General features: G+C 43.2%; 2 protein-coding genes across 9 annotated transcripts in view; both read right to left on the bottom strand.

Annotated features, from left to right (window-relative positions):
* TVP23C (trans-golgi network vesicle protein 23 homolog C) overlaps window positions 1-17,419 on the bottom strand; it is a 62,755-nt gene extending 45,336 nt beyond the window's left edge. For all 4 annotated transcript variants that reach the window (XM_073881748.1, XM_073881750.1, XM_073881749.1 and 1 more), the window contains exons 1-3: window positions 17,294-17,419; window positions 11,705-11,787; window positions 10,254-10,398 (exon numbers count right to left, since the gene is read on the bottom strand). In XM_073881748.1, the coding sequence (XP_073737849.1) occupies window positions 10,254-10,398; window positions 11,705-11,787; window positions 17,294-17,305 (240 nt within the window). In that variant the 5' untranslated portion in view covers window positions 17,306-17,419. The remainder of the gene's footprint in view (window positions 1-10,253; window positions 10,399-11,704; window positions 11,788-17,293) is intronic.
* A 1,444-nt stretch (window positions 17,420-18,863) lies between these two features.
* Window positions 18,864-25,388, bottom strand: part of FBXW10B (F-box and WD repeat domain containing 10B) — a 53,866-nt gene continuing 47,341 nt past the window's right edge. For all 5 annotated transcript variants that reach the window (XM_073881753.1, XM_073881751.1, XM_073881752.1 and 2 more), the window contains one exon: window positions 18,864-20,855. In XM_073881753.1, the coding sequence (XP_073737854.1) occupies window positions 20,056-20,855 (800 nt within the window). In that variant the 3' untranslated portion in view covers window positions 18,864-20,055. The remainder of the gene's footprint in view (window positions 20,856-25,388) is intronic.

The raw sequence follows: 25,388 nt of genomic DNA on the forward strand, positions 1-25,388 counted from the left end.
CAGTGGCTAAGCGGGGGGTGGAACCCTCGCGGGACACTGTGGTCTCAGGACCCTCGGGGTCACAGAAAGACCGGGGGAGCCTGAGTGCGGCAGAGCTCCCAGGTATCGGAGTGGGGAAGCCGGCTGCAGAGACGGAGCCGAGGCGCGGGCTCGCAGCTCGGGGTTGCCATAAACTGTGATCCGCGGCCCAGTCGGACCACTGCTCCTCCAGCAGGGACCCAACAAGCGGCAGAGCCGGGGAGACTCCCCTTCCTCCCCTGGGAGGAGCGGCGCGGAAGCGCACCGCAGGGATCTGCTGGGTTTGGAGACTCCACACGGGGTCGGGTGCCAGAGATAGAAACGCTCGGTCACAGGCCGGGTGAGCACGGAGTGCAGCTGGAGACCGGGGACACGGGAGTGACTGCTTTTCTCTGGGGGCGCACTGAGGAGCGGGGCCCCGAGTTCTCAACTCCTCCGGGCGAAGATTGGGAGGCCACCATTTTCACCCTGGTCCTCCAAAGCTGTACCAAGAGCTTGCAAGGAACAAAAGCTCCTGAGAGCAAACCCCACCAGCTTCCTTAGCCCAGACCGACAAGGGCGGGGCAATTCCGCCTCCGGCAAAGACATTTGGGAACCACGGCAACAGGCCCCGCCCCCAGATCAGCTCGAATAGCCAGCAAGCCAAGACCAAGTTTACCGATCAAGGAGAACGGGAGAACTCCAGCGCTAGGGGAATACTGCACATAGAATTCATGGCTTTTTTACCATAATTCATTAGTTTTTCAAAGTTAATTTTTTTAACTGCTTTTTTTTTTCATTTTTCTTTTTCCCTTTTTCAAACATCTTATCAATCCCTTTTTTTAAAAAAACATTTTTTTATTTTTCATTTTTAGAGTCATATTTTTATCCCTTCATAGTAGTTACCCTTATTTTTGGCATATATATATAAGTTGTTCTCTCTTTAAAATTTTGAGATACAATTTCTTCTAACAGATCAAAATATACCCTAAATCACTAGTGTATGGCTTTGTTCTAGTCTCCTGCCTCATCACATTCTCTCCCTTTTTTTTTCTTTTTTCTTTTTAAGTCTTCTTCTTTCTTTTTAAAAACAACTTCTTATCTTATCAATTCCTTTTATAAAATCTTTTATAATTTTCATTTTTACAGTCATCTGCCATCCCTTCATTGTATCAACCCTTATTTTGTACATATATGTCTTTCTTCCTTTAAAATTTTAGCAGGCACTTTCTTCTAACAACGAAAATATGCCCAAAAGCTAGTGTGTGGCACTGATCTATGCACTAGCCTGATCATATTTGATCATATTCTGTTTTTTTTTTCTTTTGTTCTGTTTTTGTTTGTTTTTATCTTTCTCTTTTTCCTTTTTTTTTTTTTTCTCTTCTTTCTTTCCCTTTCTTGTCCCCTGGTTTCAGGTCTTTTCTGATTTCTATAGAGTATATTTGCTGGGGACGTTGTTAACCTGTTAGCATTCTGTTCTCTCATTCATCTGTTCTCCTCTGGACAAAATGACAAGACGAAAAAAATCACCTCAGCAAAAAGAACAAGAGGTCATACCGTATGCCAGGGACCTACTCAATACTGACATTAGTACGATGTCGGACCTAGAGTTCAGAATCATGACTTTAAAGATATTAGCTGGCCTTGAAAAAAGTGTGGAAGTTATTAGAGAAACGCTTTCTGGAGAAATAAAAGAACTAAAATCTAACCAAGTCGAAATCAAAAAGGCTATTAATGAGGTGCAATCAAAAATGGGGGCACTAACTGCTAGGATAAATGAGGCAGAAGAAAGAATCAGCGATACAGAAGACCAAATGATGGAAAATAAAGAGGCTGAGAAAAAGAGAGAGAAACAACTACAGGATCACGAGGGCAGAATTCGAGAGATAAGCAATACGATAAGACGAAACAACATTAGAATAACTGGGATCCCAGAAGAAGAAGAAAGAGAGAGATGGGCAGAAGGTATATTGGAGCAAATTATAGCAGAGAACTTCCCTAATGTGGGGAAGGAAACAGGCATCAAAATCCAGGAGGTACAGAGAACCCCTCTCAAAATCAATAAAAATAGGTCAACACCCCGACATCTAATAGTAAAACCTATGAGTCTCAGAGACAAAGAGAAAATCCTGAAAGCAGCTCGGGAGAAGAGATATGTAACCTACAATGGTAGAAACATTAGATTGGCAACAGACCTATCCACAGAGACCTGGCAGCCAAAAGGACTGGCATGATATCTTCAGAGCACTAAACGAGAAAAATGTGCAGCCAAGAATACTATATCCAGCTAGGCTATCATTGAAAATAGAAGGAGAGGTAAAAGCGTCCAGGACAAACAAAAACTAAAGGAATTTGCAAACACAAAACCAGTCCTACAAGAAATATTGAAAGAGGTCCTCTAAGCAAAAAGAGAGCCTAAAAGCAGCATAGATCAGAAAGGAACACAGACTATATACAGCAACAGTCACCTTACAGGAAATACAATGGCACTAAATTCATACCTTTCAATAGTTAGCCTGAATGTAAATGGGCTAAATGCCCCAATCAAAAGACACAGGCTATTAGATTGGATTAAAAAACAAGACCCATCAATATGCTGTCTGCAAGAGACTCATTTTAGAGCCAAAGACACCCCCACGTTGAAAGTGAGGGGGTGGAAAACCATTTACCATGCTAATGGACACCAAAAGAAAGCTGGGGTGGCAATCCTTAGATCAGACAAATTAGATTTTAAAACAAAGACTGTAATAAGAGATGAAGAAGGACACTATATCCTACTTAAAGGATCTATCCAGAAAGAAGATCTAACAATTGTAAATATCTATGCCCCTAACATGGGAGCAGCCACTTTTATAAGGCAATTAATAACAAAAGCAAAGAAACACATTGACAACAATACAATAGTGGGGGACTTTAACACCCCCCTGACTGAAATGGACAGATCATCTAAGCAAAAGATCAACAAGGAAATAAAGACTTTAAATGAAACACTGGACCAAATGGACTTCACAGACATATTCAGAACATTCCCTCCCAAAGCAACGGAATACACATTCTTCTCTAGCGCCCATGGAACATTCTCCAGAATTGATCACATCCTAGGTCACAAATCAGGTCTCAACCGGTACCAAAAGATTGGGATCATTCCCTGCATATTTTCAGACCACAATGCTTTGAAACTAGAACTCAATCACAAGAGGAAAGTTGGAAAGAACTCAAATACATGGAGGCTAAAGAGCACCCTACTAAAGAATGAATGGGTCAACCAGGAAATTAAAGAAGAACTAACAAAATTCATGGACACCAATGAAAATGAAAACACAACTGTTCAAAATCTTTGGGATACAGCAAAGGCAGTCCTGAGAGGAAAGTATATAGCAATACAAGCCTTTCTCAAGAAACAAGAAAGGTCTCAAATACACAACCTAACCCTACACCTAAAGGAGCTGGAGAAAAAACAGCAAATAAAGTCTAAACCCAGCAGGAGAAGAGAAATCATAAAGATCAGAGCAGAAATCAATGAAATAGAAACCAAAAGAACAGTAGAACAGATCAACGAAACCAGGAGCTGGTTCTTTGAAAGAATTAACAAGATTGATCAACCCCTGGCCAGACTTATCCAAAAGAAAAGAGAAATGACCCAAATCAACAAAATCATGAATGAAAGAGGAGAGATCACAACCAACACCAAAGAAATACAAACAATTAAAAGAACATATTATGAGCAACTCTATGCCAGCAAACTAGATAACCTGGAAGAAATGGGTGCATTCCTAGAGATGTAGCAACTACCAAAACTGAACCAGGAAGAAATAGAAAACCTGAACAGACCTATAACCACTAAGGAAATTGAAGCAGTCATCAAAAATCTCCCAACAAACAAAAGCCCAGGACCAGATGGCTTCCCAGGGGAATTCTACCAAACATTTAAAGAAGCATTAATAACTATTCTCCTGAAACTGTTCCAAAAAATAGAAATGGAAGGAAAACTTCCAAACTCATTTTATGAGGCCACCATTCCCTTGATCCCAAAACCAGACAAAGACCCCATCAAAAAGGAGAATTACAGACCAATATCCTTGATGAACATGGATGCAAAAATTCTCACCAAAATACTAGCCAATAGGATCCAACAGTATATTAAAAGGATTCTTCACCATGACCAAGTGGGATTTATCCCTGGGCTGCAAGGCTGGTTCAACATCCGCAAATCAATCAACGTGATACAATACATTAACAAAAGAAAGAACAAGAATCATATGATCCTCTCAATAGATGCAGAAAAAGCATTTGACAAAGTACAGCATCCTTTCTTGATCAAAACTCTTCAGAGTATAGGGATAGAGGGTACATACCTCAATACCATAAAAGCCATCTACGAAAAACCTACAGCGAATATCATTCTCAATGTTTCCCCTGAGGTCAGGAACGCAGCAGGGATGTCCACTCTCACTGCTGCTATTCAACATAGTACTAGAAGTCCTAGCCACAGCAATCAGACAACAAAAAGAAATCAAAGGCATCCAAATCAGCAAAGAGGAAGTCAAACTCTCACTCTTTGCAGATGATAGGATACCCCATGTGGAAAACCCAAAAGACTCCACCCCAAAACTGCTAGAATTCATACAGGAATTCAGTCAAGTAGCAGGATGTAAAATCCATGCACAGAAATCAGTGGCATTCCTATACACCAACAACAAGACAGAAGAGAGACAAATCAAGGAGTCGATCCCATTTACAATGGCACCCAATCCCATAAGATACCTAGGAATAAATTTAACCAAAGAGGCAAAGGATCTGTACCCAGAAAACTATAAAATACTCACGAAAGGAATTGAAGAAGACACAAAGAAATGGAAAAACGTTCCATGCTCATGGACTGGAAGAACAAACATTGTGAAGATGTCAGTGCTACCTAGAGCAATCTACACATTCAATGCAAACCCCATCAAAATACCAGCCACTTTTTTCAAAGAAATGGTACAAATAATCCTAAAATTTGTATGGAACCAGAAGAGACCCCGAATAGCCAGAGGAATCTTGAAAAAGAAAAGCAAAGCTGGCGGCATCACAATTCCGGACTTCCAGCTCTATTACAAAGCTGTCATCATCAAGGCAGTATGGTACTGGCACAAACACAGACACATAGATCAATGGAACAGAATAGAGAGCCCAGAAATGGACCCTCAACTCTATGGTCAACTCATCTTTGACAAAGCAGGAAAGAATGTCCAATGGCAAAAAGACAGTCTCTTCAACAAATGGTGTTGGGAAAATTGGACAGCCACATGCAGAAGAATGAAACTGGACCATTTCCTTACACCACACACAAAAATAGACTCCAAATGGTTGAAAGACCTAAACGTGAGACAGGAGTCCATCAAAATCCTAAAGGAGAACACAGGCAGCAACCTCTTCGACCTCAGCCACAGCAACTTCTTCCTAGAAACATCGCCAAAGGCAAGGGAAGCCAGGGCAAAAATGAACTATTGGGATTTCATCAAGATAAAAAGCTTTTGCACAGCAAAAGAAACAGTCAACAAAACCAAAAGACAACTGACAGAATGGGAGAAAATATTTGCATATGACATATCAGATAAAGGGCTAGTATCCAAAATCTGTAAAGAACTTATCAAACTCAACACCCAAAGAACAAATAATCCAATCAAGAAATGGGCAGAAGACATGAACAGACGTTTTTCCAAAGAAGACATCCAAATGGCCAACAGACACATGAAAAAGTACTCAACATCGCTCAGCATCAGGGAAATCCAAATCAAAACCTCAATGAGATACCACCTCACACCCGTCAGAATGGCTAGAATTAGCAAGTCAGGAAACGACAGATGTTGGCGGGGATGTGGAGAAAGGGGAACCCTCCTACACTGTTGGTGGGAATGCAAGCTGGTGCAGTTGCTCTGGAAAACAGTATGGAGGTTCCTCCAACAGCTGAAAATAGAGCTACCCTATAATCTAGCAATTGCACTACTGGGTATTTACCCCAAAGATACAAATGTAGGGATCCGAAGGGGTACATGCACCCCAATGTTTATAGCAGCAATGTCCACAATAGCCAAACTGTGGAAAGAGCCAAGATGTCCATCGACAGATGAATGAATAAAGAAGATGTGGTATATATACACAATGGAATATTATGCAGCCATCAAAAGGAATGAGATCTTGCCATTTGCAATGACGTGGATGGAACTGGAGGGTGTTATGCTGAGTGAAATAAGTCAATCAGAGAAAGACGTGTATCATATGACCTCACTGATATGAGGAATTCTTAATCTCAGGAAACAAACTGAGGGTTGCTGGAGTGGTGGGGGGTGGGAGGGATGGGGTGGCTGGGTGATAGACATTGGGGAGGGTATGTGCTATGGTGAGCACTGTGAATTGTACAAGACTGATGAATCACGGATCTGTACTTCTGAAACAAATAATGCAATATATGTTAAGAAAAAAAAAGGAAGAAGATAGCAGGAGGGGAAGAATGAAGGGGAGTAAGTCGGAGGGGGAGACGAACCATGAGAGATGATGGACTCTGAAAAACAAACTGAGGGTTCTAGAGGGGAGGGAGGTGGGGGGATGGGTTAGCCTGGTGATGGGTATTAAAGAGGGCACATTCTGCGTGGAGCACTGGGTGTTATGCACAAACAATGAATCATGGAACACTACATCAAAAACTAATGATGTAATGTATGGTGATTAACATAACAATAAAAAATTATAAAAAATAAAAATTAAAAAAAAAAAGCATAAGCAGGAATCACTAACGCAGAAGATTTTTAGTTAGAGTTGTCCACTAACAGATCCCAGGGGTTCTGTGAACTTGGGTGAGGAAAAAAAATCCTCTCTTTATTTTCACTGACTTTGGGCTAAAATTTAAATTATGAATGGAGACAGTAAACCACAGTAGAATTAACAGCACCTGTGACTTGGACCAATAAAACCACGGATATTTTTCACATTGTATCACACCTGGTACAGATACCACAAAACAGTGCTTATGTTCATCACAGCTTTGGAAGTAATTAAGTCTGCCTCTGGATCTTGTTATCCAATGCATTCATAAAGAAGCCCATAGGACAAAAGCAGAAATTTGACTTTTTAATGTTTTCATTATATTTCAATATAAGTGACGTCCTTTGTAATCTTATATATTCTCTTTCACGTTTAAAAGCACTCCTAGCAGGGGCACCTGGGTGGCTGAACGTCTGCTTTCGGCTCAGGTCATGATCCTGGGGTCCTGGGATAGAGCCCCACGTCAGGCTCCCTGCTCAGTGGGGAGTCTGCTTCTCCCTCCCCCTCTGCTCTTCCTCTCTACTGAGGTGTGCCCTCTCTCAAATAAATAAATAAAATCTAAAAAAAAAATGCGCCCATAGCTTCATGAGACTGTGAAACCAGTCCACAGCACAACCTCTTAGAATATTTGCAAACTCTTTTCCCATTTTCCCATTCTTTACTTTTCTGCTTTGATCATTAGATGGTTTTCCAAATTTCTCTCTGGCCTATTGTTTTTGAAGCTTCTGGACCTCTGTCTAATAATAAAAGCCTTCAGTCTACTGTTTTTCCTCTGAGTTCAGCCTTAGACACATTCTGAAAGTTTCAATGTAGATGATCATCATCACTAATGCATAAATAATCTGCATTTATAGTCTATTTCCTGTTTAAGCCAACAGCTTTCAGCAGGTTGGCTTTTACTTGTAATTCGGATTTGAAAACCATTTTTTTAAATTAATTTTTAGTTTTACTGTACTGGACTAGAAAATAGAGTTGCTCTGAGGAATTTGAGTCTTCTTCACAGTGATACCTGAAATCAACTTTTGTAGATGTCCCACAGGAATGGAACAGGAAAGCAGTCCCCGTACATACAAAGCTCCACAATACCGCTATTAAGTTGACCTGGTCATTTCATTCAGATCCTTTAAACTTTATTTATTTTTGTCCCTTCGATCTGTTAGACCCCTGTCACAGTAAAGGTTTTCCCACCTTCTCCTAGTGCTTCTAATAATCTTTCCCTGCACGTGGTCTGAAGGAGGGCCGTTCTGTGAATGGTCCTCACTGCGACTCACAAGATGACCTTTTTTGTTCCCTTTTTTGTTCCCTGTCGATCCCTTACCTTACTCTCTATTTTGGCTAATAATATTACAAGGCTAGGTTTCTTTCGTTTCAATTCGGCTGATACTATCTTTGTGTCCTTTTACTTTTTCTAAAGCTGCCATTTTAGTTTGATCTTTTGGGTGGGACTTTTGATTTTTGACCCAATCTTCAAATTGTTATCTTTAAAAACAGTTTAATCAAGTTACATTTACTGTTATAACTAATCTGCTACTACTTCCATCACCTTGTACTCTGCCCTGTGATATTTAAGCTGACTTTTCTTTCCTTCTCTTGTTCGCGAACCATGCTCTAGTTGCACCTATGCTCTCCAACAATGGGGAAGACACGCAACTCATATAAATTTTACTAACAGGTCCTATTAAAATTCTAAAACCATTATTTAACCTTTTTTACACCGTGAGAAAAAGGATAACACAAAAGCCCCACAGAGGCGATTAACATTTAAAATTTTTAAAATAATTTTATTTTCATTTGCCTCTTATTTTTATTAATAGGTTAAAATAAAATAATAACAGAATTAAAAATAAATCTCCTTTTGCCAAGTGCACTGAGATTTATAATAATTATGATGCATCTCTGTTCTAACAAGGTTCCGAGCTGGATCTACCCCTTTTACCAAATCCATTTAATAATTTCCCTATTCTTGCCCTCTTCGTTTGCATCATATCTCAATGGTTTGGATATCTGTAAGTAACTGTGCCACAGATAAAAGAGTGACATTTTTTAAGCCCTTGTTTAGAAAGAAAGAAAGAAGGAAGGGAGGGAGGGAGGGAGGGAGGGAGGAAGGAAGAAAGGGAAAGAAAGGAAAAAAGTTTATCAGAAAATATACTTTTGGGTCACATTTTTTAAAACCCTCAACACAGAAGTATTTATTATTTATTCTAAGAATTTGGAAATGACCAGGAAGAACTGATCAAAGGCCATGTTCTACTTGGCTAAACAGAAATTACATGAACAACAAAAAGAAACATTCCTCAAAACAAAATTGTGACCAGAAGACAGTAAACACTGCAGAGCATAGAAGAAATTCAAAGAAATTCAAGCCAAAACAGTACAAAAGAAAAGCCTAAATAAAAGAGACCTTTATAATCCTCATTCTTAGCGTTCTGTGGCCTGTGGAAGCTGGCCACCACCAAGCCAGCCACTTCTGGTGTAAGAATCAAGAGGTCTAAAAATGGCAGGGTTGGGTGGCTGTGACTAGATCTGTAACATCTTCCTGATCTTTGAATCAATACACGTCTCTGAAATCCCAAAATTAGCTTTTGGGTTTTTTTGTTGTTGTTACTTTTGATTTCTTTTCCCTACCATTTTACTATGAAACTTCCATACACACAGAAAAGTCAAATTTTATAGTGACCACCCACATACCTACCACCAGAGTCTACGTTTAATATCTTACTATAGTTACTTTAACACATGTCCACCTATCTAGGTACCTGTCTGTCTATCCATCCATCTCTCTACATATCATTGCATTTGAGTTTAAAACCATTTCTTACTCCCTCCTATCCCTTACAATAGGGTTTCTTAACCTCAGCACTCCTGACATTTTGGGCCAGATAATTCTTTGTTGTGGGGGGCTGTCCTGTGCATCTTAGGATGTTTTGCAGCATCCCTGGCCTCTACCCACTAGATGTCAATAAAACACCTCCCTCAACCCCAGCTGTGATAACCAAAAATGTCTTCAGACATGGACAAACATCCTGTGGGGGACAAAACTGGTCCTGAGAAACACCACCCTCGAACACACACACAGGAGGCTTTGTGCAGGAAGGGCACCCCTTAAGAATTTGTGCATGATCTGTCCCGAGCTCTTATCTAGAAATCATACACAGCACACCTAGAGGTGTGGTATGAATGAGAAGCAGTATACGGGATCTGTGGCTGCTAGTACAATTTGTCTGTTTACTTTTAAAGCTGACGTAGGCTGACATAAGGCACAGACAAATCAGTGGCATAATAACCTACGTGTGATCTGATGATATTAACACAGATGAGGGCTGAGGTAGACAACAAAAAGATACATTAACACAAATCCAAATTCCTAAGGGTCATTTTTTCCCCCACAGTTCATGTATCATTCAATCTTACCATATTAAACACAATGTTAAAATAAAAATGATCAAACCTACCTTGACTGCCCAAAAGTCACATGACAACAACAAGATAATTGTCACCATACAGGCAATAAAGCTGCTGCTGAACAATTCACAGAGAAGATAGACTACAATTGCACTGACTCGAAAGAATAAATGGAAAAATGATGCCACTGGGTGTCTGAAAACCAAAACATAATAAAAGAAATGCAATTACATTTCACCACAGGTACTGCAGACGGAGATGAACAACATTTTAGCCATAACACAACCATGCAGAGTTTTGTCAAAGCAAAGGTGATGACCTGAGGAAGAAGCAAACTGCCCACCTCTCTTTGTTCATAACTTCCCATTATTTGACTAAGCCGTGTTCTCATAGAAAATACACTATGGAAACAGGACTTTAACACCTCACGGAATATAAACTTTCACAAAATATATCATGAGAAATTTTGCCAAGCTTGGAGAATTAAGGAAACTATACTCTTGGGATCAAATCCTATTTGCACATAAAAAACTAGTTCGGGAGTGCCTGCTGGCTCAGTCGGAAGAGCATGTGACTCTTGATCTGGGAGTCATGAATTCAAGCCCCATGCTAGGTGCAGAAATTACTTAAAAATAAAAAAAATAAAAATAAAAGAATTCCTGGGCCCTCAGAAATCACTTCAGGCTTTAAGGCAAAGTAACTATCAGGTAGGCTTGTTTTTCCTTTTTAACATCTTTACTGAGACATAATCCACATACCATTCGATCATCTATTTAAAGTGTATACACCAATGGTTTTTGGTGTATTCACAGAACTGTGCAATCATCACCACAATCACTTTTAGCACTTTTTCATTACCCCAAGAAGAAACTCTATACCCACTGGCAGTCCCTCCTCATCCACCCCAACTCCACCCCTCTCCAGCCATACGCCACCAGTAATGTACTGCTGTCTCTATAGATTTGCCTATTCTGGACAATTCACATCAATGAAATCATATATGTGGTTTTTTGTGCCTGGCATCTCTCACTAAACATAATGTTTTCAAAGGTCAGGAAGAATTTGACTGCAGTAAGTGAATTTCTTTAGAGGGAACTAAATTTGGAATCGAAATATGTCTGGCTTGACGTGTTCATGTTATTTTACAGGTAAAAGATGTGATTTTTGAAATGTGCACAATAAATCAAAATGGAACCGGTCTACAGAAACTAGAGAAATGGTGTATTCTTGGGAAACAGTAGCTAGAAATAAAAACACCAGTGGTTCACAAAATCGGATTCGCAGATATGAAAACTCGGCATTGAGTTCAATTCCATATGCCATTTATTCCCAAAGAAAATCTGAAATGTCCTCTTTGTCTCAGACCAAAGCTCAAACTAGCCATGTCCACTACTCACAAGTGCATAACCGCCACTCGCTCTTCCCCGAATCACATCGGCTGGTACCCACCTACACACAAAACAGCGCTGGGCTCTCACACACTTACACCGTGTCCCCTTACCTGATCTTGGATTTTTTTGGTCTGTTAGCTGTCTCCTCTTCTGCATCAAACAGGGAAACATCCTCGGTGTCATCATTACTGTCCTAGCAGGAAAATTGAATATCCATGAAGCAAGATGAAATTCAGTACTTGAATGCCTCCTACGCAGAAGGCAGCGCACTAGTCCAAATGGAAGACAAGAGACATGGTCACAGACATCGAGGAATTGACAACCTAGGGAAAGGGCACTCCAGGATCATCTGGCAACGAGCCATCGCTCGCCCGCTGCGAGCCCTATGAGAAACCCCAGGAGTGTCAATGGCGCTCCTGCAAACTTCCCATATGAGCTCGCGGCTGCTCTCCCACCAGTCACAGAGAAAGCAGAGGCTACTGGGGGACACACCCGATGCTTTTGGCTCCTTCACGAAATCACCTGCCTGCATCCTTGTTTCCCTGACCCCTTCTCACCATTCACTTTGTATCCAAGGTGAAAGTAACTGTTGGGCTTGGAACCTCTTCTTTTCCTGCCTCCCCGGGGGCTTCCGCCATCAATTTCCCCCTTTACTTACACTTTCTTTTATCTTCAGGTCTTTCTATTGGATCTTTCCAATCAGCAAATGAAGTTTTTCGGAGGTCATTTATTGCTTGAAAAAGATGTTTAAAAAACCCTGACCCTGAACCTCCCCTTCTATCTTTTGCTCTCATCTCACGGCATTCCTCCCCTTTCACAGCCTTAGATTTGAAGGGTGGCTCACACCTCAACTCACTGCTTCAGCCTCAACCACAACGAACCTGCTTTTACACCTGGCCTAGGGCCAGCCACCCACCACTCACCTGCCCTTACCTCATCCCTGCCCGCCTCCGGCCCCTCATTACCCACAGAGCCATCCTCCTAACAGGAAGGTCACACCAGGTCATCCCCCTCTGCAAGTGTTTTCAATGGCGCTCCTACGTGTATAGGATGTAAGTTCATTCCTCCATGTACAGTACAAGACCTGTCATGATCTTCTGACTCTCCCTTCCACTGGTCAGGGCCACAACACCGTTGCCACATGTTCTCTGAAAACCCCATGGATTCCCACCTCTCTGCCTTTCCCATGTGTTCCCCGCCCAGAAAGCTCCTCCCTTCACCATCCCCTACGTAGCTCACCATCAGGCAACACCAGATCTTTCCAATTTCAGCTAAAATACTGAAAGGGCTGAGAGACTCTCCCTGCAATCCCCAGGCTTCCCATTTCCCATGATCCCACGGCACCAGGACAAATGTCCACTTGCACAACTATCTCAGGCTATCTGCAGGTCTCCAACGACTACCGCCATCTAGACTCCGGGCCACTGGAGGGCAGGGAGTGTCACTGCATTGTAGTTAAGTCCTAGTGCCCAGCAGAGCACCCAGCCAGGTGGTACAGTATTTATCGAAGGCATGAGCAAATGCACAAAGGAGGCAACTGCAGACTGTGACCAGAGCCAGGAGAAATACAAGTACAAATGGGAGCACAGGGAGGAAGAGAATCGTTTCTACTCGAGGGCTCTGGAGGAGAGCTTCTGTGCTGGGTGCAGACAGAGCAAGGAGGGCTTCTGCTCACTCCAGTCCCTTGACTAGGTAGATTTTCAAGGGCAGAGAGTGGAAACACACAGGTATATACAGGGAATGGCGAAGGAGTCCAGAGATGCAGAGCGGGAGCTAAAGCTTTAAAAGGAAAATGGACTCAGAGATCTGAGACCAGTGGTTCTCAACTTTGGCTTACAGGCTGGAATTGTACCTACATTTTTTTTAAAGCCCCCCAGATGATAATAATCCGCAGCCAAGACTGAGATCCACTGTATGATGCTACGGACTGAAAAACTGAGACTTCTGACCTTCATCCCAACAGTCCAATCTACACCCAGCAGCCAGGGTGACCTTTCACACTTAGATCATATCATCCTCCTACTGAAAACCTAAAGGACTTTGACTGAAAAACTGACTCCCTATCAGGATCCATCATAATCGTGACCCTGCCCACCTCGAGGCACCTATCTCAGGCTACTTACTCTCCCTCCAGGAACTGTGATGCACTGAATAATGCTTCCTCTCCCTCCTGCCAAAGACATCCTGGTTCTAACGCCTGGAATTTGTAAATATGTCAATTTACTTAGCAAAAAGATTTTTTGCAGATGTGATCGAATTAAGGATCTTGAGAGGGGAAGAGCATCCTATTCAAGTGGGCCCAATGATGTCATTACAATGTCTTTATAGAAGAACACAAGAGGGTCAGAGTCAGAGAAGGCACTGAGACCATGAAAAGCAGAAGTCAGAGCGAGATCTGAAGATGCTATGCTGCTGACTTTGAAGCTTGAGGAAGACCACCAGCCAAGGAATGCAGGTGGCCTCAAGAAGCCGGAAAAGGCAAGGACAAATCTGATTTTCCCCTAGAGCCTCCAGAAGAAACACAGTCCAGCCAATACCCTGATGTTAGCCTTTAGGACTCCTTTTGGACTTCTGACTCAGAACTGTGATATGATAAATTTGTATTAAGCCACTAAATTTACGCTAATCTGCAGCAACAGGAAACCCATATAGTAATTAAGCCCTTGCCAGACTAGTCTCCTTTTTAGTTCCTTAAACATGCCAAACTTGCACCCCACCGGGTTCTTTGACATATGTTCTATCTAGTTCTATCTAGAACACTCTTTTCTCTTACCCTGTTCTTTGAAAGACTGGTTTATTCTCATTAAATAAATACTGAGTGCCAGGCACTGTTTTAAGTGGTACAGCCTGACACAAGAAAAAAGACAAATAGTTCTGCACTTTTGGTGTTGCATTTACTAAGATGGGGAAGGCTGAGGGCACAACATTAGGGTGAAATCAAGAGTTTGGTTTTACATTAGAGATGATGGACTCTGAAAAACAAACTGAGGGTTCTACAGGGGAGGGGGGTGGGGGGATGGGTTAGCCTGGTGATGGGTATTCAAGAGGGCACGTTCTGCGTGGAGTACTGGGTGTTATGCACAAACAATGAATCATGGAACACTACATCACAAACTCATGATGTAATGTATGGTGATTAACATAACAATAAAAAATTTTAAAAAAAGAGTTTGGTTTTAGACATTTAAGCTTAAGATGCTGGTATTAAGGACTTTAAAAAAAAATTGAGAAGGGGGACCGTTAGTGTGTTCTGCACACAGGACTATCACGTTCTAATTTAGGTGTTAAAAGGAAAATTCTGGCTACTGTATGGAAAATCTGGGAGGGAGAGGGAAAGATAAAGGCACAAAGCTGTAAGGCTGGTTTAGGAGGCTAAACCAATAATGGAGCCAAGAAGTAACGGTTTGGTCTAGGGTGGACATATTGGAGGTGGTGAAATACATTGACTCCAAATGCATTTTAAAGTAGAAATGACAGGGCACCTGGGTGGCTCAGTCGGTTAAACATCAGCCTTCAGCTCAGGTCATGATCCCAGGGATCATGCCCCGCTTCAGGCTCCCTGCTCCGCAGAGAGTCTGCTTCTCCCCCTGCTCATGCTCTCTCTCTCTCAAATAAATAAATAAATAAAATCTTTAAAAACTAAAGCAGAAATGACAGGATTTGCTGATGGGTTGAACATGGGGGTAAGAGAAAAGGAATTAAGGAAGATTCCAAAGTTTTTGTCCTGAGCGGCTAAAAATGAAGGCACCAAAGACAGACTCTGAGCACACCAATACCTAAAGGTCAGAAAGACAAAAAGGAATAAGCACTGGGGTTGCAAAGGAAGTGCTAAGGAGTAGGAGCTGAACCAGGGGGTGGTGTCCTGGAAACCAAGGGAAGACGGTGTTTCCAGAAGGAGGATCAGATCAACTGTGTCAAATGCTGCGCACAAGTAGGATGGAAACCACAGAGACCACCGTTTCTAATGGGTTATCAGTGACCACAATAAGAGCAGTTTCAGGATGGCAGGGGGAAGTGGGAGAAAACCAGACTAGAATGGACACAAGAGAGAATAGAAGTAAAAAACAAGTATAAATAAATCTTAAGGAACAAAGAATGGGGTGAGAGCTGAAAGGGTATATAGAATGAAATTTTTTATTTTTTAAGAAATTAAAGCACATTTACAGGTTAACTTAAACGAGCTGTTGTTTTTGTTTTTGTTTTTAATGTAGGCTCCACCCAGAGTGGAGCCCAACTCAGGACCCTGAGATCAAGACCTGAGCTGAGATCAAGAGTCAGACGCTTAACCAACTGAGCCACCCATGTGCCCCTTAAGCTTTAAACAAAGCAAACAAACACAAAACTGATGCAGGAGGGCAAAGGGAGAATTGCTGGGGCACCGCCTTCCAGGAGACCAGAGGGCATGGAAACAGTGCCCAAGTAGAGGGGATGGCCTAAGGATGGAGCACAGACAGGAAAAGGAAGACAGTCTATGGGAGATCATGAGCACAGATGTAGATGGCAGGTGGCGTGAAATTCTCTCCCGACGGCTTCTACTTTCCCCGTGAGATAAGAAGCAGAGAGAGGGCAAGGGAAGAAATGTGGGAGGTCTGAGGAAAGAGAAACCTCAGTAGTGGCCCAGGAGGGTGGGAGGGTGAGGAGCCTGTGGGAACGTGGCGATGACCGCCTGGCAGCACTGAGAGCCCATCTGGGCTTCACCACACACTTCCAGTGGGAGGAGTCAGTATGGTTGTGTGGTTTTCCCCAGCCTCCTTCAGCCTGGGTGGAGGTTCTGAAAGCCGACTCTAACCATCATTGTATCTTCTCCACTCAAGAGACCTCCTCGGGGGAGTGGTCTTTCCTGACCATCAGTTCTAAGCTTGTCCTATTTCTCAGCTACTGGCTATGACATCACCTTGTCTTTGCTATCCTTACCTGAAAACATCCTCAGTTCTGTAACTTACTCCCTCTCCCCACCCCAACCCATCCCATCCACAAGCCCGCATCCCCTAGCACCAGGAATCTGTCTGTATTGTTCACAGCCCTATCCCAGGGCCCAGAACAGTGAGTGCCTGCGCCATGGTTATCCCTCAGTAACAAAAAAATACCTATATCCTTGAGGAAAAGTGCACTATAAACAGTAAAAAGTTGTTTTTTTTTTTTTTAATGAGAAGAGATTATTAAATTAGTCTTACTCATCTCTGGTCGTAAACCTGCAAACTGTAATTAACTCTAAGGGCACAGACGTGATGACCGAAGTGATAAGCAATCACCATTAGTGTCACTTCGGCAACGGACACTTGAGTGCAAGGCCCTGGCGGTGTCTCCTAGTCCCCCAGGATCGCGGTGCTCCCCTCAGAGTCTCCGAACGGCTGGGGAGAGCCAGACCACCCGCAACTTCACACCGAGGGCGTTTCCGCAGCACGGCACCCGAGCGACCTGGCGCCCCGCGTCGGCTGGCACTGCGCTCTGCACACCCCGCAGCTGTCCCTCTGACGGGCAGCCGGCCACGCTCCCCCGCAAGAGGCCTCGGGGCTGCCGGCTGCGCTCCCCGGACTGCCGCCCGCAGCCCTCCGCCCACGCCCCACCCCGACCCGGGCGCGGGCAGCGACGGGGGCCGCGAGCACAAAGGCCCCGGGCTGCCACACTCGCGCCCCTCAGGCCCTGGAGGCCCGGCGCCCAGCCACACCCACCCTCACAGCGCGCCCTCAGCCCCTCACCTGCTGCAACATGACGGCCCTGCGCCAGCCCCACTTCCGGGAGCCACGTCAGCGTCGCAGCTGACGCAACCTGATCGCCACAGGAGGGGAGGAGCAAAGCACAAGCCCAGCCCGTTCCTACTTCCGCTTCCGGGTGCTTCGCCGGGCAGGGGGCAGTAACTGGAGGGGGGAGGGGCGAGCGTGTGGGCGGGACGAACTCCGGGCGTAGCGCGAGGAGGGCGGGCGTTCCGTGAGCGGAGCGAGCCTATGGGCGGGGTGTCCGGGGCGGGGCGAACTCGGGAACGGGGCGAGATCAGGGGCGGGGCGACGGCGGCGGTCGTCCCGGGAACTGGGCGAGCTGGGGGCGGAGCGCGAGGGCGGTGGGCGTCTGGGGCGGGGCGAGCGAGGAGGGCGGGGCGCGAGGAGGGTGGGCGTCTTGGGGGCGGGGCGAGCTGGGGGCGGAGCGCGAGGGCGGCGGGCGAGCGACCCCAGAGCGGGGCGGGCAAGTGGACGGCCCGGGGGGGCGAGGGGGGCGGGGCGGGGGGGCCGGGCGAGTGCCTGGACTGGGCTCCCCTTAGGGGGCGGGGAAGCGCGGACTGTGCGGGGGTGGGGGCTGGTCCGAGCTGGAACCGGGAAAGACTCGCTCGCTGCTTAGAACATCCCCGAGGCTTGGTGGACTTCAGGGTGAAAACTTCGTGGTTTGCCACGTGGGGATGTTGTAGCCCGCATGGGTGTCCTGAGAGTAAGGGGCATGGGGGACGGGCCTTATTTTAACACAGTTGCATTTTGTTTGAATGTTTTACAGTATGTGTTCATGTATTATTATATGTGTACCTTAAATTGTAGAAGCAACTGAGAAAGATAAATGTGCTCCTGCTAAGAGGTGGAAAGGCATTAAGAAGAAACAAGGCGGAGGACTCTATAGACAAGAGGGAGTTTTATCGAGGAAAACAGAGGCCAGGAGACAGTAAGGAATAGAGGTTGGGAACATGGGTTTGAGTCCCCGCTTGTCCAGGTACTAGCTCTCCAGCTAACGTCTATGCACGGCTTTCCTCAGTTGTAAAGAGGGGATGATAATGGTATCCGAACGGGGTTAAATGTGCTTAGTAAATAGTAAATGTAATTCTTACTACTGTTTTAAGTTTAATCGCTGGAGATGTCGTTTTGCTCCATGAAGGACCTGAAATTCAGGAACTTTACATCATCTTTGAAACTGTGATTATAACAATGTGACTGTAACGATATCCTATGTGCCCGGCCTACTTCAAAGGGCTATTGGGAGACTCGTGGAATAACGTGTGTTAACACATTTCCTTCATTGAGGGGATCCTTTCCATAGAAATTACAAATTTTACATGGCTATTTACTAGTGCTGCATTAATTTCTTTTAAGATTTTTATTTATTATTTGAGAGAGTGAGCAGGAGGAAGAGGGAGAGAGAATTTGAAGCCGACCCCACACTGAGCACAGAGCCTACCCGGGCTCCATCCAATGACCAGGCTATAGACTGAAGGTTCCAATGACCCCCTTCTTGGGTTTAATTAATTTGCCAGAGGGGCTCACAGAACTCAGGGAAACACTTACTCACTTACTTACATGTACCAGTTTATTAAAAGATAGAGACGAACAACCAGATAAAGACACATACAGGGCCAGGTCTGGGAGGGTTCATGGAGTTGGGGTGCATCACCCAGTACATGGATGTGTTCACCAACCTGGAAGCTCTCTGAACTCCATGCTATTGAGATTTTTATGGAGGTTTCATCACCGTAGGCATGATGGATCATTAACTCCACTTCCATTAACTCCATTAACTCCGTCTGGAGCATGGGGAGTGGGGCTAAAATTCCCAAGCTTCTAATCCTACCTTGGTCCTTTTGGTGACCAGCCCCCAGGCAGGAGCCATCCAGGAGCCCACTCTGAGTCCCCTCATTAAAACAAAAGATGATCCTAGTGGTCATATCAGTTAGAAATGTATAAGGGTTTCAGAAGCTCTGTGCCAGGAACTGGGGACAGAGACCCTTATATATTTTTTATTATCCCACACCATCCTATGGTCATGCTGAGCCACTGAGGAGAAGCTACCCGTTTGGACAGGGCTTGAGTTCTCCGATGGGCCATAGCTCCCATGGTGTTCTGTACTCTTTTCAATTACCTGCCTGGTCCCTGACACCATCCTTGGGAGGTCTAGGTGGAAACATCAACACACTTGATATTAGTGTTCCTCTCTGAAGAAAAGATGAATATGCTTAATTCTTTTCCATAGGAGTTAGCCCTGAGAAGGAAAAGAACACATAACGTTCTCAAATGCAATAGGTCAACCCCACTGAGGGCTTCTTTTAGATTCTTAACTGAAGTCATTGAGCTTCATCAGGCTTTGGTGCAAAAATACCAGGGAATTCCAATGCATTCTTCTGATACAATCCCATCAGTTCATTTGCTACCAGAATGATAGCACCAAATTGGTGGTGATGGGTGGTATTTAATTTCCAAAGATCACTTTCCCATCACCCACCAGTGAAGCTGGGCTTTCACGTTTCATTAAATGGTTTTCTGTGGGAATACAAATGCCAATCTCTCCCAGCAACACCTCCCCCACCCCTGCCTCTGTTTTCTTGATTCGATCATATCAATTCTTTGGCTTATAGGAAGATAATTACGAATCCCCACATTGCCAAGGGACAGCTCAAAACCAACAAACAAACAGGCAAAACAAAAGGCCAAACACCAACATCCATTTGGGTTCTCTGTTTATTGTAAGACGTTCATTTCCCAAGGCTGGTTCAGATAAACACGTTTTGTCCCAGTTCCGGGGCTGCTGTTTTTCCTTGCTTCATGAAGTGATCTATCGGCAGGCCTTTGATCTTCCTGATCCAGGCAGCTCTGCGGGCTTTTTCGGGATTGACCACTTCACTGGGCTTTCTGGCCTGAAACTCCTTCATCTTGGCTTCCCCATACTCCTTCTCCTCCTTTACGGTCAACAACATGAACTTGGTGTTCATTCTAAAGGGATCAAGGGTCGTGTAGAAGCGAGGTCGTTCTTTCTTGACAGACTTGGTTCTCCTGTCCACGGGTGGAGCCAGCATGCGGTTCGGTTTAATTACCTGCAGGCTGGTTAACGGGCTGCAGGGGCGCACTGTCCTGTTGATGGAGCCGGTCTCTTGGCCTTCACCCTTGAGGGCGACTGCGAATCTGGGGCAGATAATCGCAGGCTGGGGTATAGTGGACTGGACTCGGGGACTGTGCAAAGAGTTCTTCAGGTTGGGCTGCAGTTTCTGGGTCTCCAAGGGAATACTGGTTTGCGTCACGTCAATGGGAGGGTTACTCCACCTCAACCTATCAACTGCCTGTTGGATTGATTTTCCTTTGAAACTCAGGACCTTCCTTGGGTGTGAAATTGAAGGTCCCCAGGCATCAATGACTTGGGTTTGGGGCCTCCGGGGATAGGCAAACTCCCCTGAATTATGGACTTGCTGCAGGGCATTAACCGTCAGAAGGAACTGGTCCGCCGACATAGGGATTTGCCAACGCTTTTTCTTTGAGCGCTTGATCAAGTCTCCAGGTGGTACTTTCTCCTCATCCTCTGGTTTTTCAAAAAAGAAAACAAAAATAGGTCACAGTGTTCCATGAAAACTGGTAAGTAGTTATGCATGAAATTTAAACCCATTCTAACGGCGATGCAAACTGAGGTCTCTGTGGTCCAACAGGCGTGCCAAGATGTGCACAAAAATCCTCTATGGCACTAGAAATTATGATATATACAACACAACAAGTTTTGAATAAATATATAAGTACTCGAGTATTGTGTGTGTGTATTAAACAAGTGTGTATTAAAGTGTGTATTAAACGCTAGATATGCATGTTTTGGAGGGAACATATGTAATCCCAGTGTTTCACACATTTTGAAACCCCCCTGTGAGAATGAGCTTCCTCCCTCTTTTATGATTCACACAATAGGCCTTATAAATTTATAGTAATGAATCTATATTTTTAAACAAAAACTGGATCAAAAAGTTTGATTTCCATCTTATTAATTATTCATCAAATTTGATTCTAAATGATCTTTGGACATTTCCCCAAAATCAAAATGGCCTTCAAAATAGACATTACCCCTAGGAAATGCAAAATATCACAACATAACCAACGAGCAGTTTCTGAACAGGAGTTCCTAAAATGTTTTGAACAATAGCGGCAGTTCCAAAAGCCATTTGACAAGGATAAGAGCTTCATTCTGGCATACTACCTTATGGTCAAGACTTCCAAGGTGCCAAATACCTAGAAGTAACAAGGATGTCTTCACACCTGAGCAAATGTATTATATCTCTCTCGTTTAGGCTTTTCAATACCTACAATACCTCACCGATACACGGAAAGTGTTATCCCCATTTTACAAAAGGAATAACTGAGTCATGAAAAGTAGAAGTCATTTGTCTAGTCTGACCTAACAGTTAAAAGTCTGTACCCCAAATTATGCCAATGTATAACTAGTAAATAAAATGCAAAAGTGCGCTGAGCATATAATTTTCCTTGACAAAATGGGTTTTATCCCAAGATGTTTGTGTATGGGCATTAAGATGGAATGAAGTTTTAGATATCTCCCTGTTTACTTTGTTAAATAAATAATATTTAATTAAATTATTAAATGTTAAATCATTAAATTAAATATTATTTAATAATTACAATATTAAATTAATGATTGCATTAAATATTACATTGCAATTAAATAGTAAGATATTAAATATTTTTACTAAAGCATACAAAAATAAATTAAGATGTCAAAATCTTCCCCACTGTCCTTCTAATCCCAGAATAAACCACTCTGCATGTGTATTAAAAAACACAGTTTTTTTCCTTTGAAAAAAAGAATTGTGTCAGGGTGCCTGGGTGGCTGATTCAGTTAAGCATCCCACTCTTGATTTCAGCTCAGTTCATGAGATCGAGGCCCACGTCAAGCTCTGAGCTCAGTGCAGGGTCAGCTTGAGATTCTCTCCTTCCTCTGCCCCTCCCTACCCCATCCCCCCCCCACTCGTGCTCTCTGTCTCTAAAATAAATAATTTTTTTAAAAAAGGAATTGTGTCAAGAAAGTGGGTTAGAGAGAACATACCTCAACATAATAAGGGCCATATATGAAAAACCCACAGCTAACATCATACTCAGTGGTCACACACACACACACACACACACACACACACACACACACACAGGAATATTATGTGGCCATAAAAAAGATGAGATCGTGCCATTTGAGACAACATAGGTAGACCTGGAGGGTATTATGCTAAGTGCAATAAGTCAGACCAAGAAAGACAAATATGTGATTTCACTCATACGTGGACTCTTAAAAAAAAGTGAATAAACAAACAAAAAATAGATTCAGACCTATAAATACAGCGCACAAACTGATGGTTGCCAGAGGGGAGGAGGTGGGGGGTGAGTCAAATGGATGAAGGGGAGTGGGAGATACAGGCTTCCAGTAATGAAATGAATAAATCATGGGAGTAAAAAGCACAGAATAAGGAATACAGTCAACGATATTATAATAGGGATGTATATCGGGATGGATAGTTAGCTACACTTGTGAACACAGCATAATGTATAAACTTGTCAAATCATTATGTTGTACATCTGAAACTAACGTACCATTTTGTGTCAACTATACTCAAATTTTTTTAAAAAGGAATTATGATGACTCATTTTTCATTAAGGTGTCTTTTTTTGGTATAATAATATATTTTGAATCTCTTTCCAAATCACTCTATGTGGGTCTGTCCTCATGATACAATTTTTAGCTATTAGATAATATTCCATAGTATGAATTTTTCCTTATCTGCTTAGTCATCGCCCACGGGTGAACATTTCGTTTGTTAGTGACCAACTTTAAAAAAATGTAAATACCATTTTTATTTATCATATAAGCAAGTTCAAAAGGATGGATAACACCCATTTGGGCATGGGTATAGTGGGAGATCTCATGCATTGTTGGTAGGACTGTAAATTGATATATCATTTTTTAAGGGTGACTATGGTAATATCTTTCTAAATTTTTTTATTTTTATTTGTTTATTTTTTAAGTAAATCCCCTCAAGGCGGGGCTTGAACTCATGACCCTGAGATCAAGATCTGAGCTGAAATGTCCACAATAGCCAAACTGTGGAAAGAGCCAAGATGTCCATCGACAGATGAATGGATAAAGAAGATGTGGTTTATATACACAATGGAATATTATGCAGCCATCAAAAGGAATGAGATCTTGCCATTTGCAATGACGTGGATGGAACTGGAGGGTGTTATGCTGAGTGAAATAAGTCAATCAGAGAAAGATATGTATCATATGACCTCACTGATATGAGGAATTCTTAATCTCAGGAAACAAACTGAGGGTTGCTGGAGTGGTGGGGGGTGGGAGGGATGGGGTGTCTGGGTGATAGACATTGGGGAGGGTATGTGCTATGGTGAGCCCTGTGAATTGTGCAAGACTGTTGAATCACAGATCTGTACCTCTGAAACAAATAATGCAATATATGTTAAGAAAAAGAAGAAGAAGAAGATAGCAGGAGGGGAAGAATGAAGGGGAGTAAATCAGAGGGGGAGACGAATCATGAGAGATGATGGACTCTGAAAAACAAACTGAGGGTTCTAGAGGGGAGGGGGGTGGGGGGATGGGTTAACCTGGTGATGGGTATTAAAGAGGGCACGTTCTGCGTGGAGCACTGGGTGTTATGCACAAACAATGAATCATGGAACACTACATCAAAAACTAATGATGTAATGTATAGTGATTAACATAACAAAATTTTTTTAAAAAAAGATCTGAGCTGAGATCAAGAGTCAGATGGCTTAACCAACTGAGCCACCCAGGTGTCCCTCTAATTTTTTTTTTTAAATCCAAAGAAAATTTATCAGTTATGCTAGTGTCCTCCTCTTTATTATTTAAAAAGATTTTAATTCCAGTATACTGAATATACAGTACTATATTAGCTTCAGGCGTACAATATAGCAACTCAACCATTGTATACGTTACCCAGTGCTCATCATGACAAGTGTACTCTTCATCCCCTTCACCTGTTTTGCCCATCCCCCACCTCCCCCCTGGTGACCATCAGTTTGTTCTCTATAGTTAAGGATCTGTTTTTTGGTCTTTTTTTCTTTGTTCATTTGTTTTGTTTCTTAAATTCCACATAGGAGTGAAATCATACGGCATTTGTCTTTCTCTGACTTATTTCACTTGGGATTATATCCTCTAGATCCATCCATGTTATTGCACATGGAAAGATTTCATTCCTTTTTATGGCTGAGTAGTATTCCAGCATGTGTGTGTGTGCATGTGTGTGCACGCACAACCTCTTTTTTTTTCCAGTTTTTTTAAAAAAAATTTATTTATTCAAGAGAGAGAGCATGAGTGGGAAGGGCAGAGGGAGAGGGAGAGAGAATCTGAGGCAGACTCTGTGCTGAGCATGGAGCCCAGCACAGGGCTAGATCTCACGACCCTGAGATCGACACCTGAGCCAAAACCAAAAGTCAGTCACTTAACTGACTGAGTCACCCAAGTGCCCCTATACCACCTCTTCTGTATCCATTCATCTATTGATGGACACTTGGGCTCCTTCCATAGTTTGGCTATTGTAGATAATGCTGCAATAAACAGGGCTGCAATGTCTTTCTGATTTTCTTAAAGATTTATTTATTTATTTTAGAGAGAGAGCATGAGCAGGGGGAGAGGGAGGAAGAGAGAGAAGTGGATTACCTGCTGAGGGCAGAGCCTCATGTAGGGCTCGATCTCATGACCCTGAGATCATGACCTGAGCTGACATCAAGAGTCAGACACTTAACCAACTGAGCCATCCAGGCTCCCCAGTATCCTTCTAATTTTTAAAGGCAGTTATCCTTTGGCTCAGCAATGCCACTCCTAAGACTTTACCCTACAGGTATACCTACAAGGTACCTAAACATAGGCATATTCAAGGATGCCCATTGTTAGTATAGCTCTCCTGAAACTTAACTGTTTTACCCTCACCTTGAAGCTGGTCTCTACAGGGAGTTTGATTCAAAGAACCACTATTACATTAGCCAAAAGTATTTGAAAGGCATTTTAAATCTTTACCAAAATCTCCCTTCA

Source organism: Callorhinus ursinus, unplaced genomic scaffold (genome assembly GCF_003265705.2).
Source record: "Callorhinus ursinus isolate GAN/ISIS: 27379988/994484 unplaced genomic scaffold, GSC_fseal_2.0 scaffold43, whole genome shotgun sequence".
Classification (NCBI taxonomy): Eukaryota; Metazoa; Chordata; class Mammalia; order Carnivora; family Otariidae; genus Callorhinus; species Callorhinus ursinus.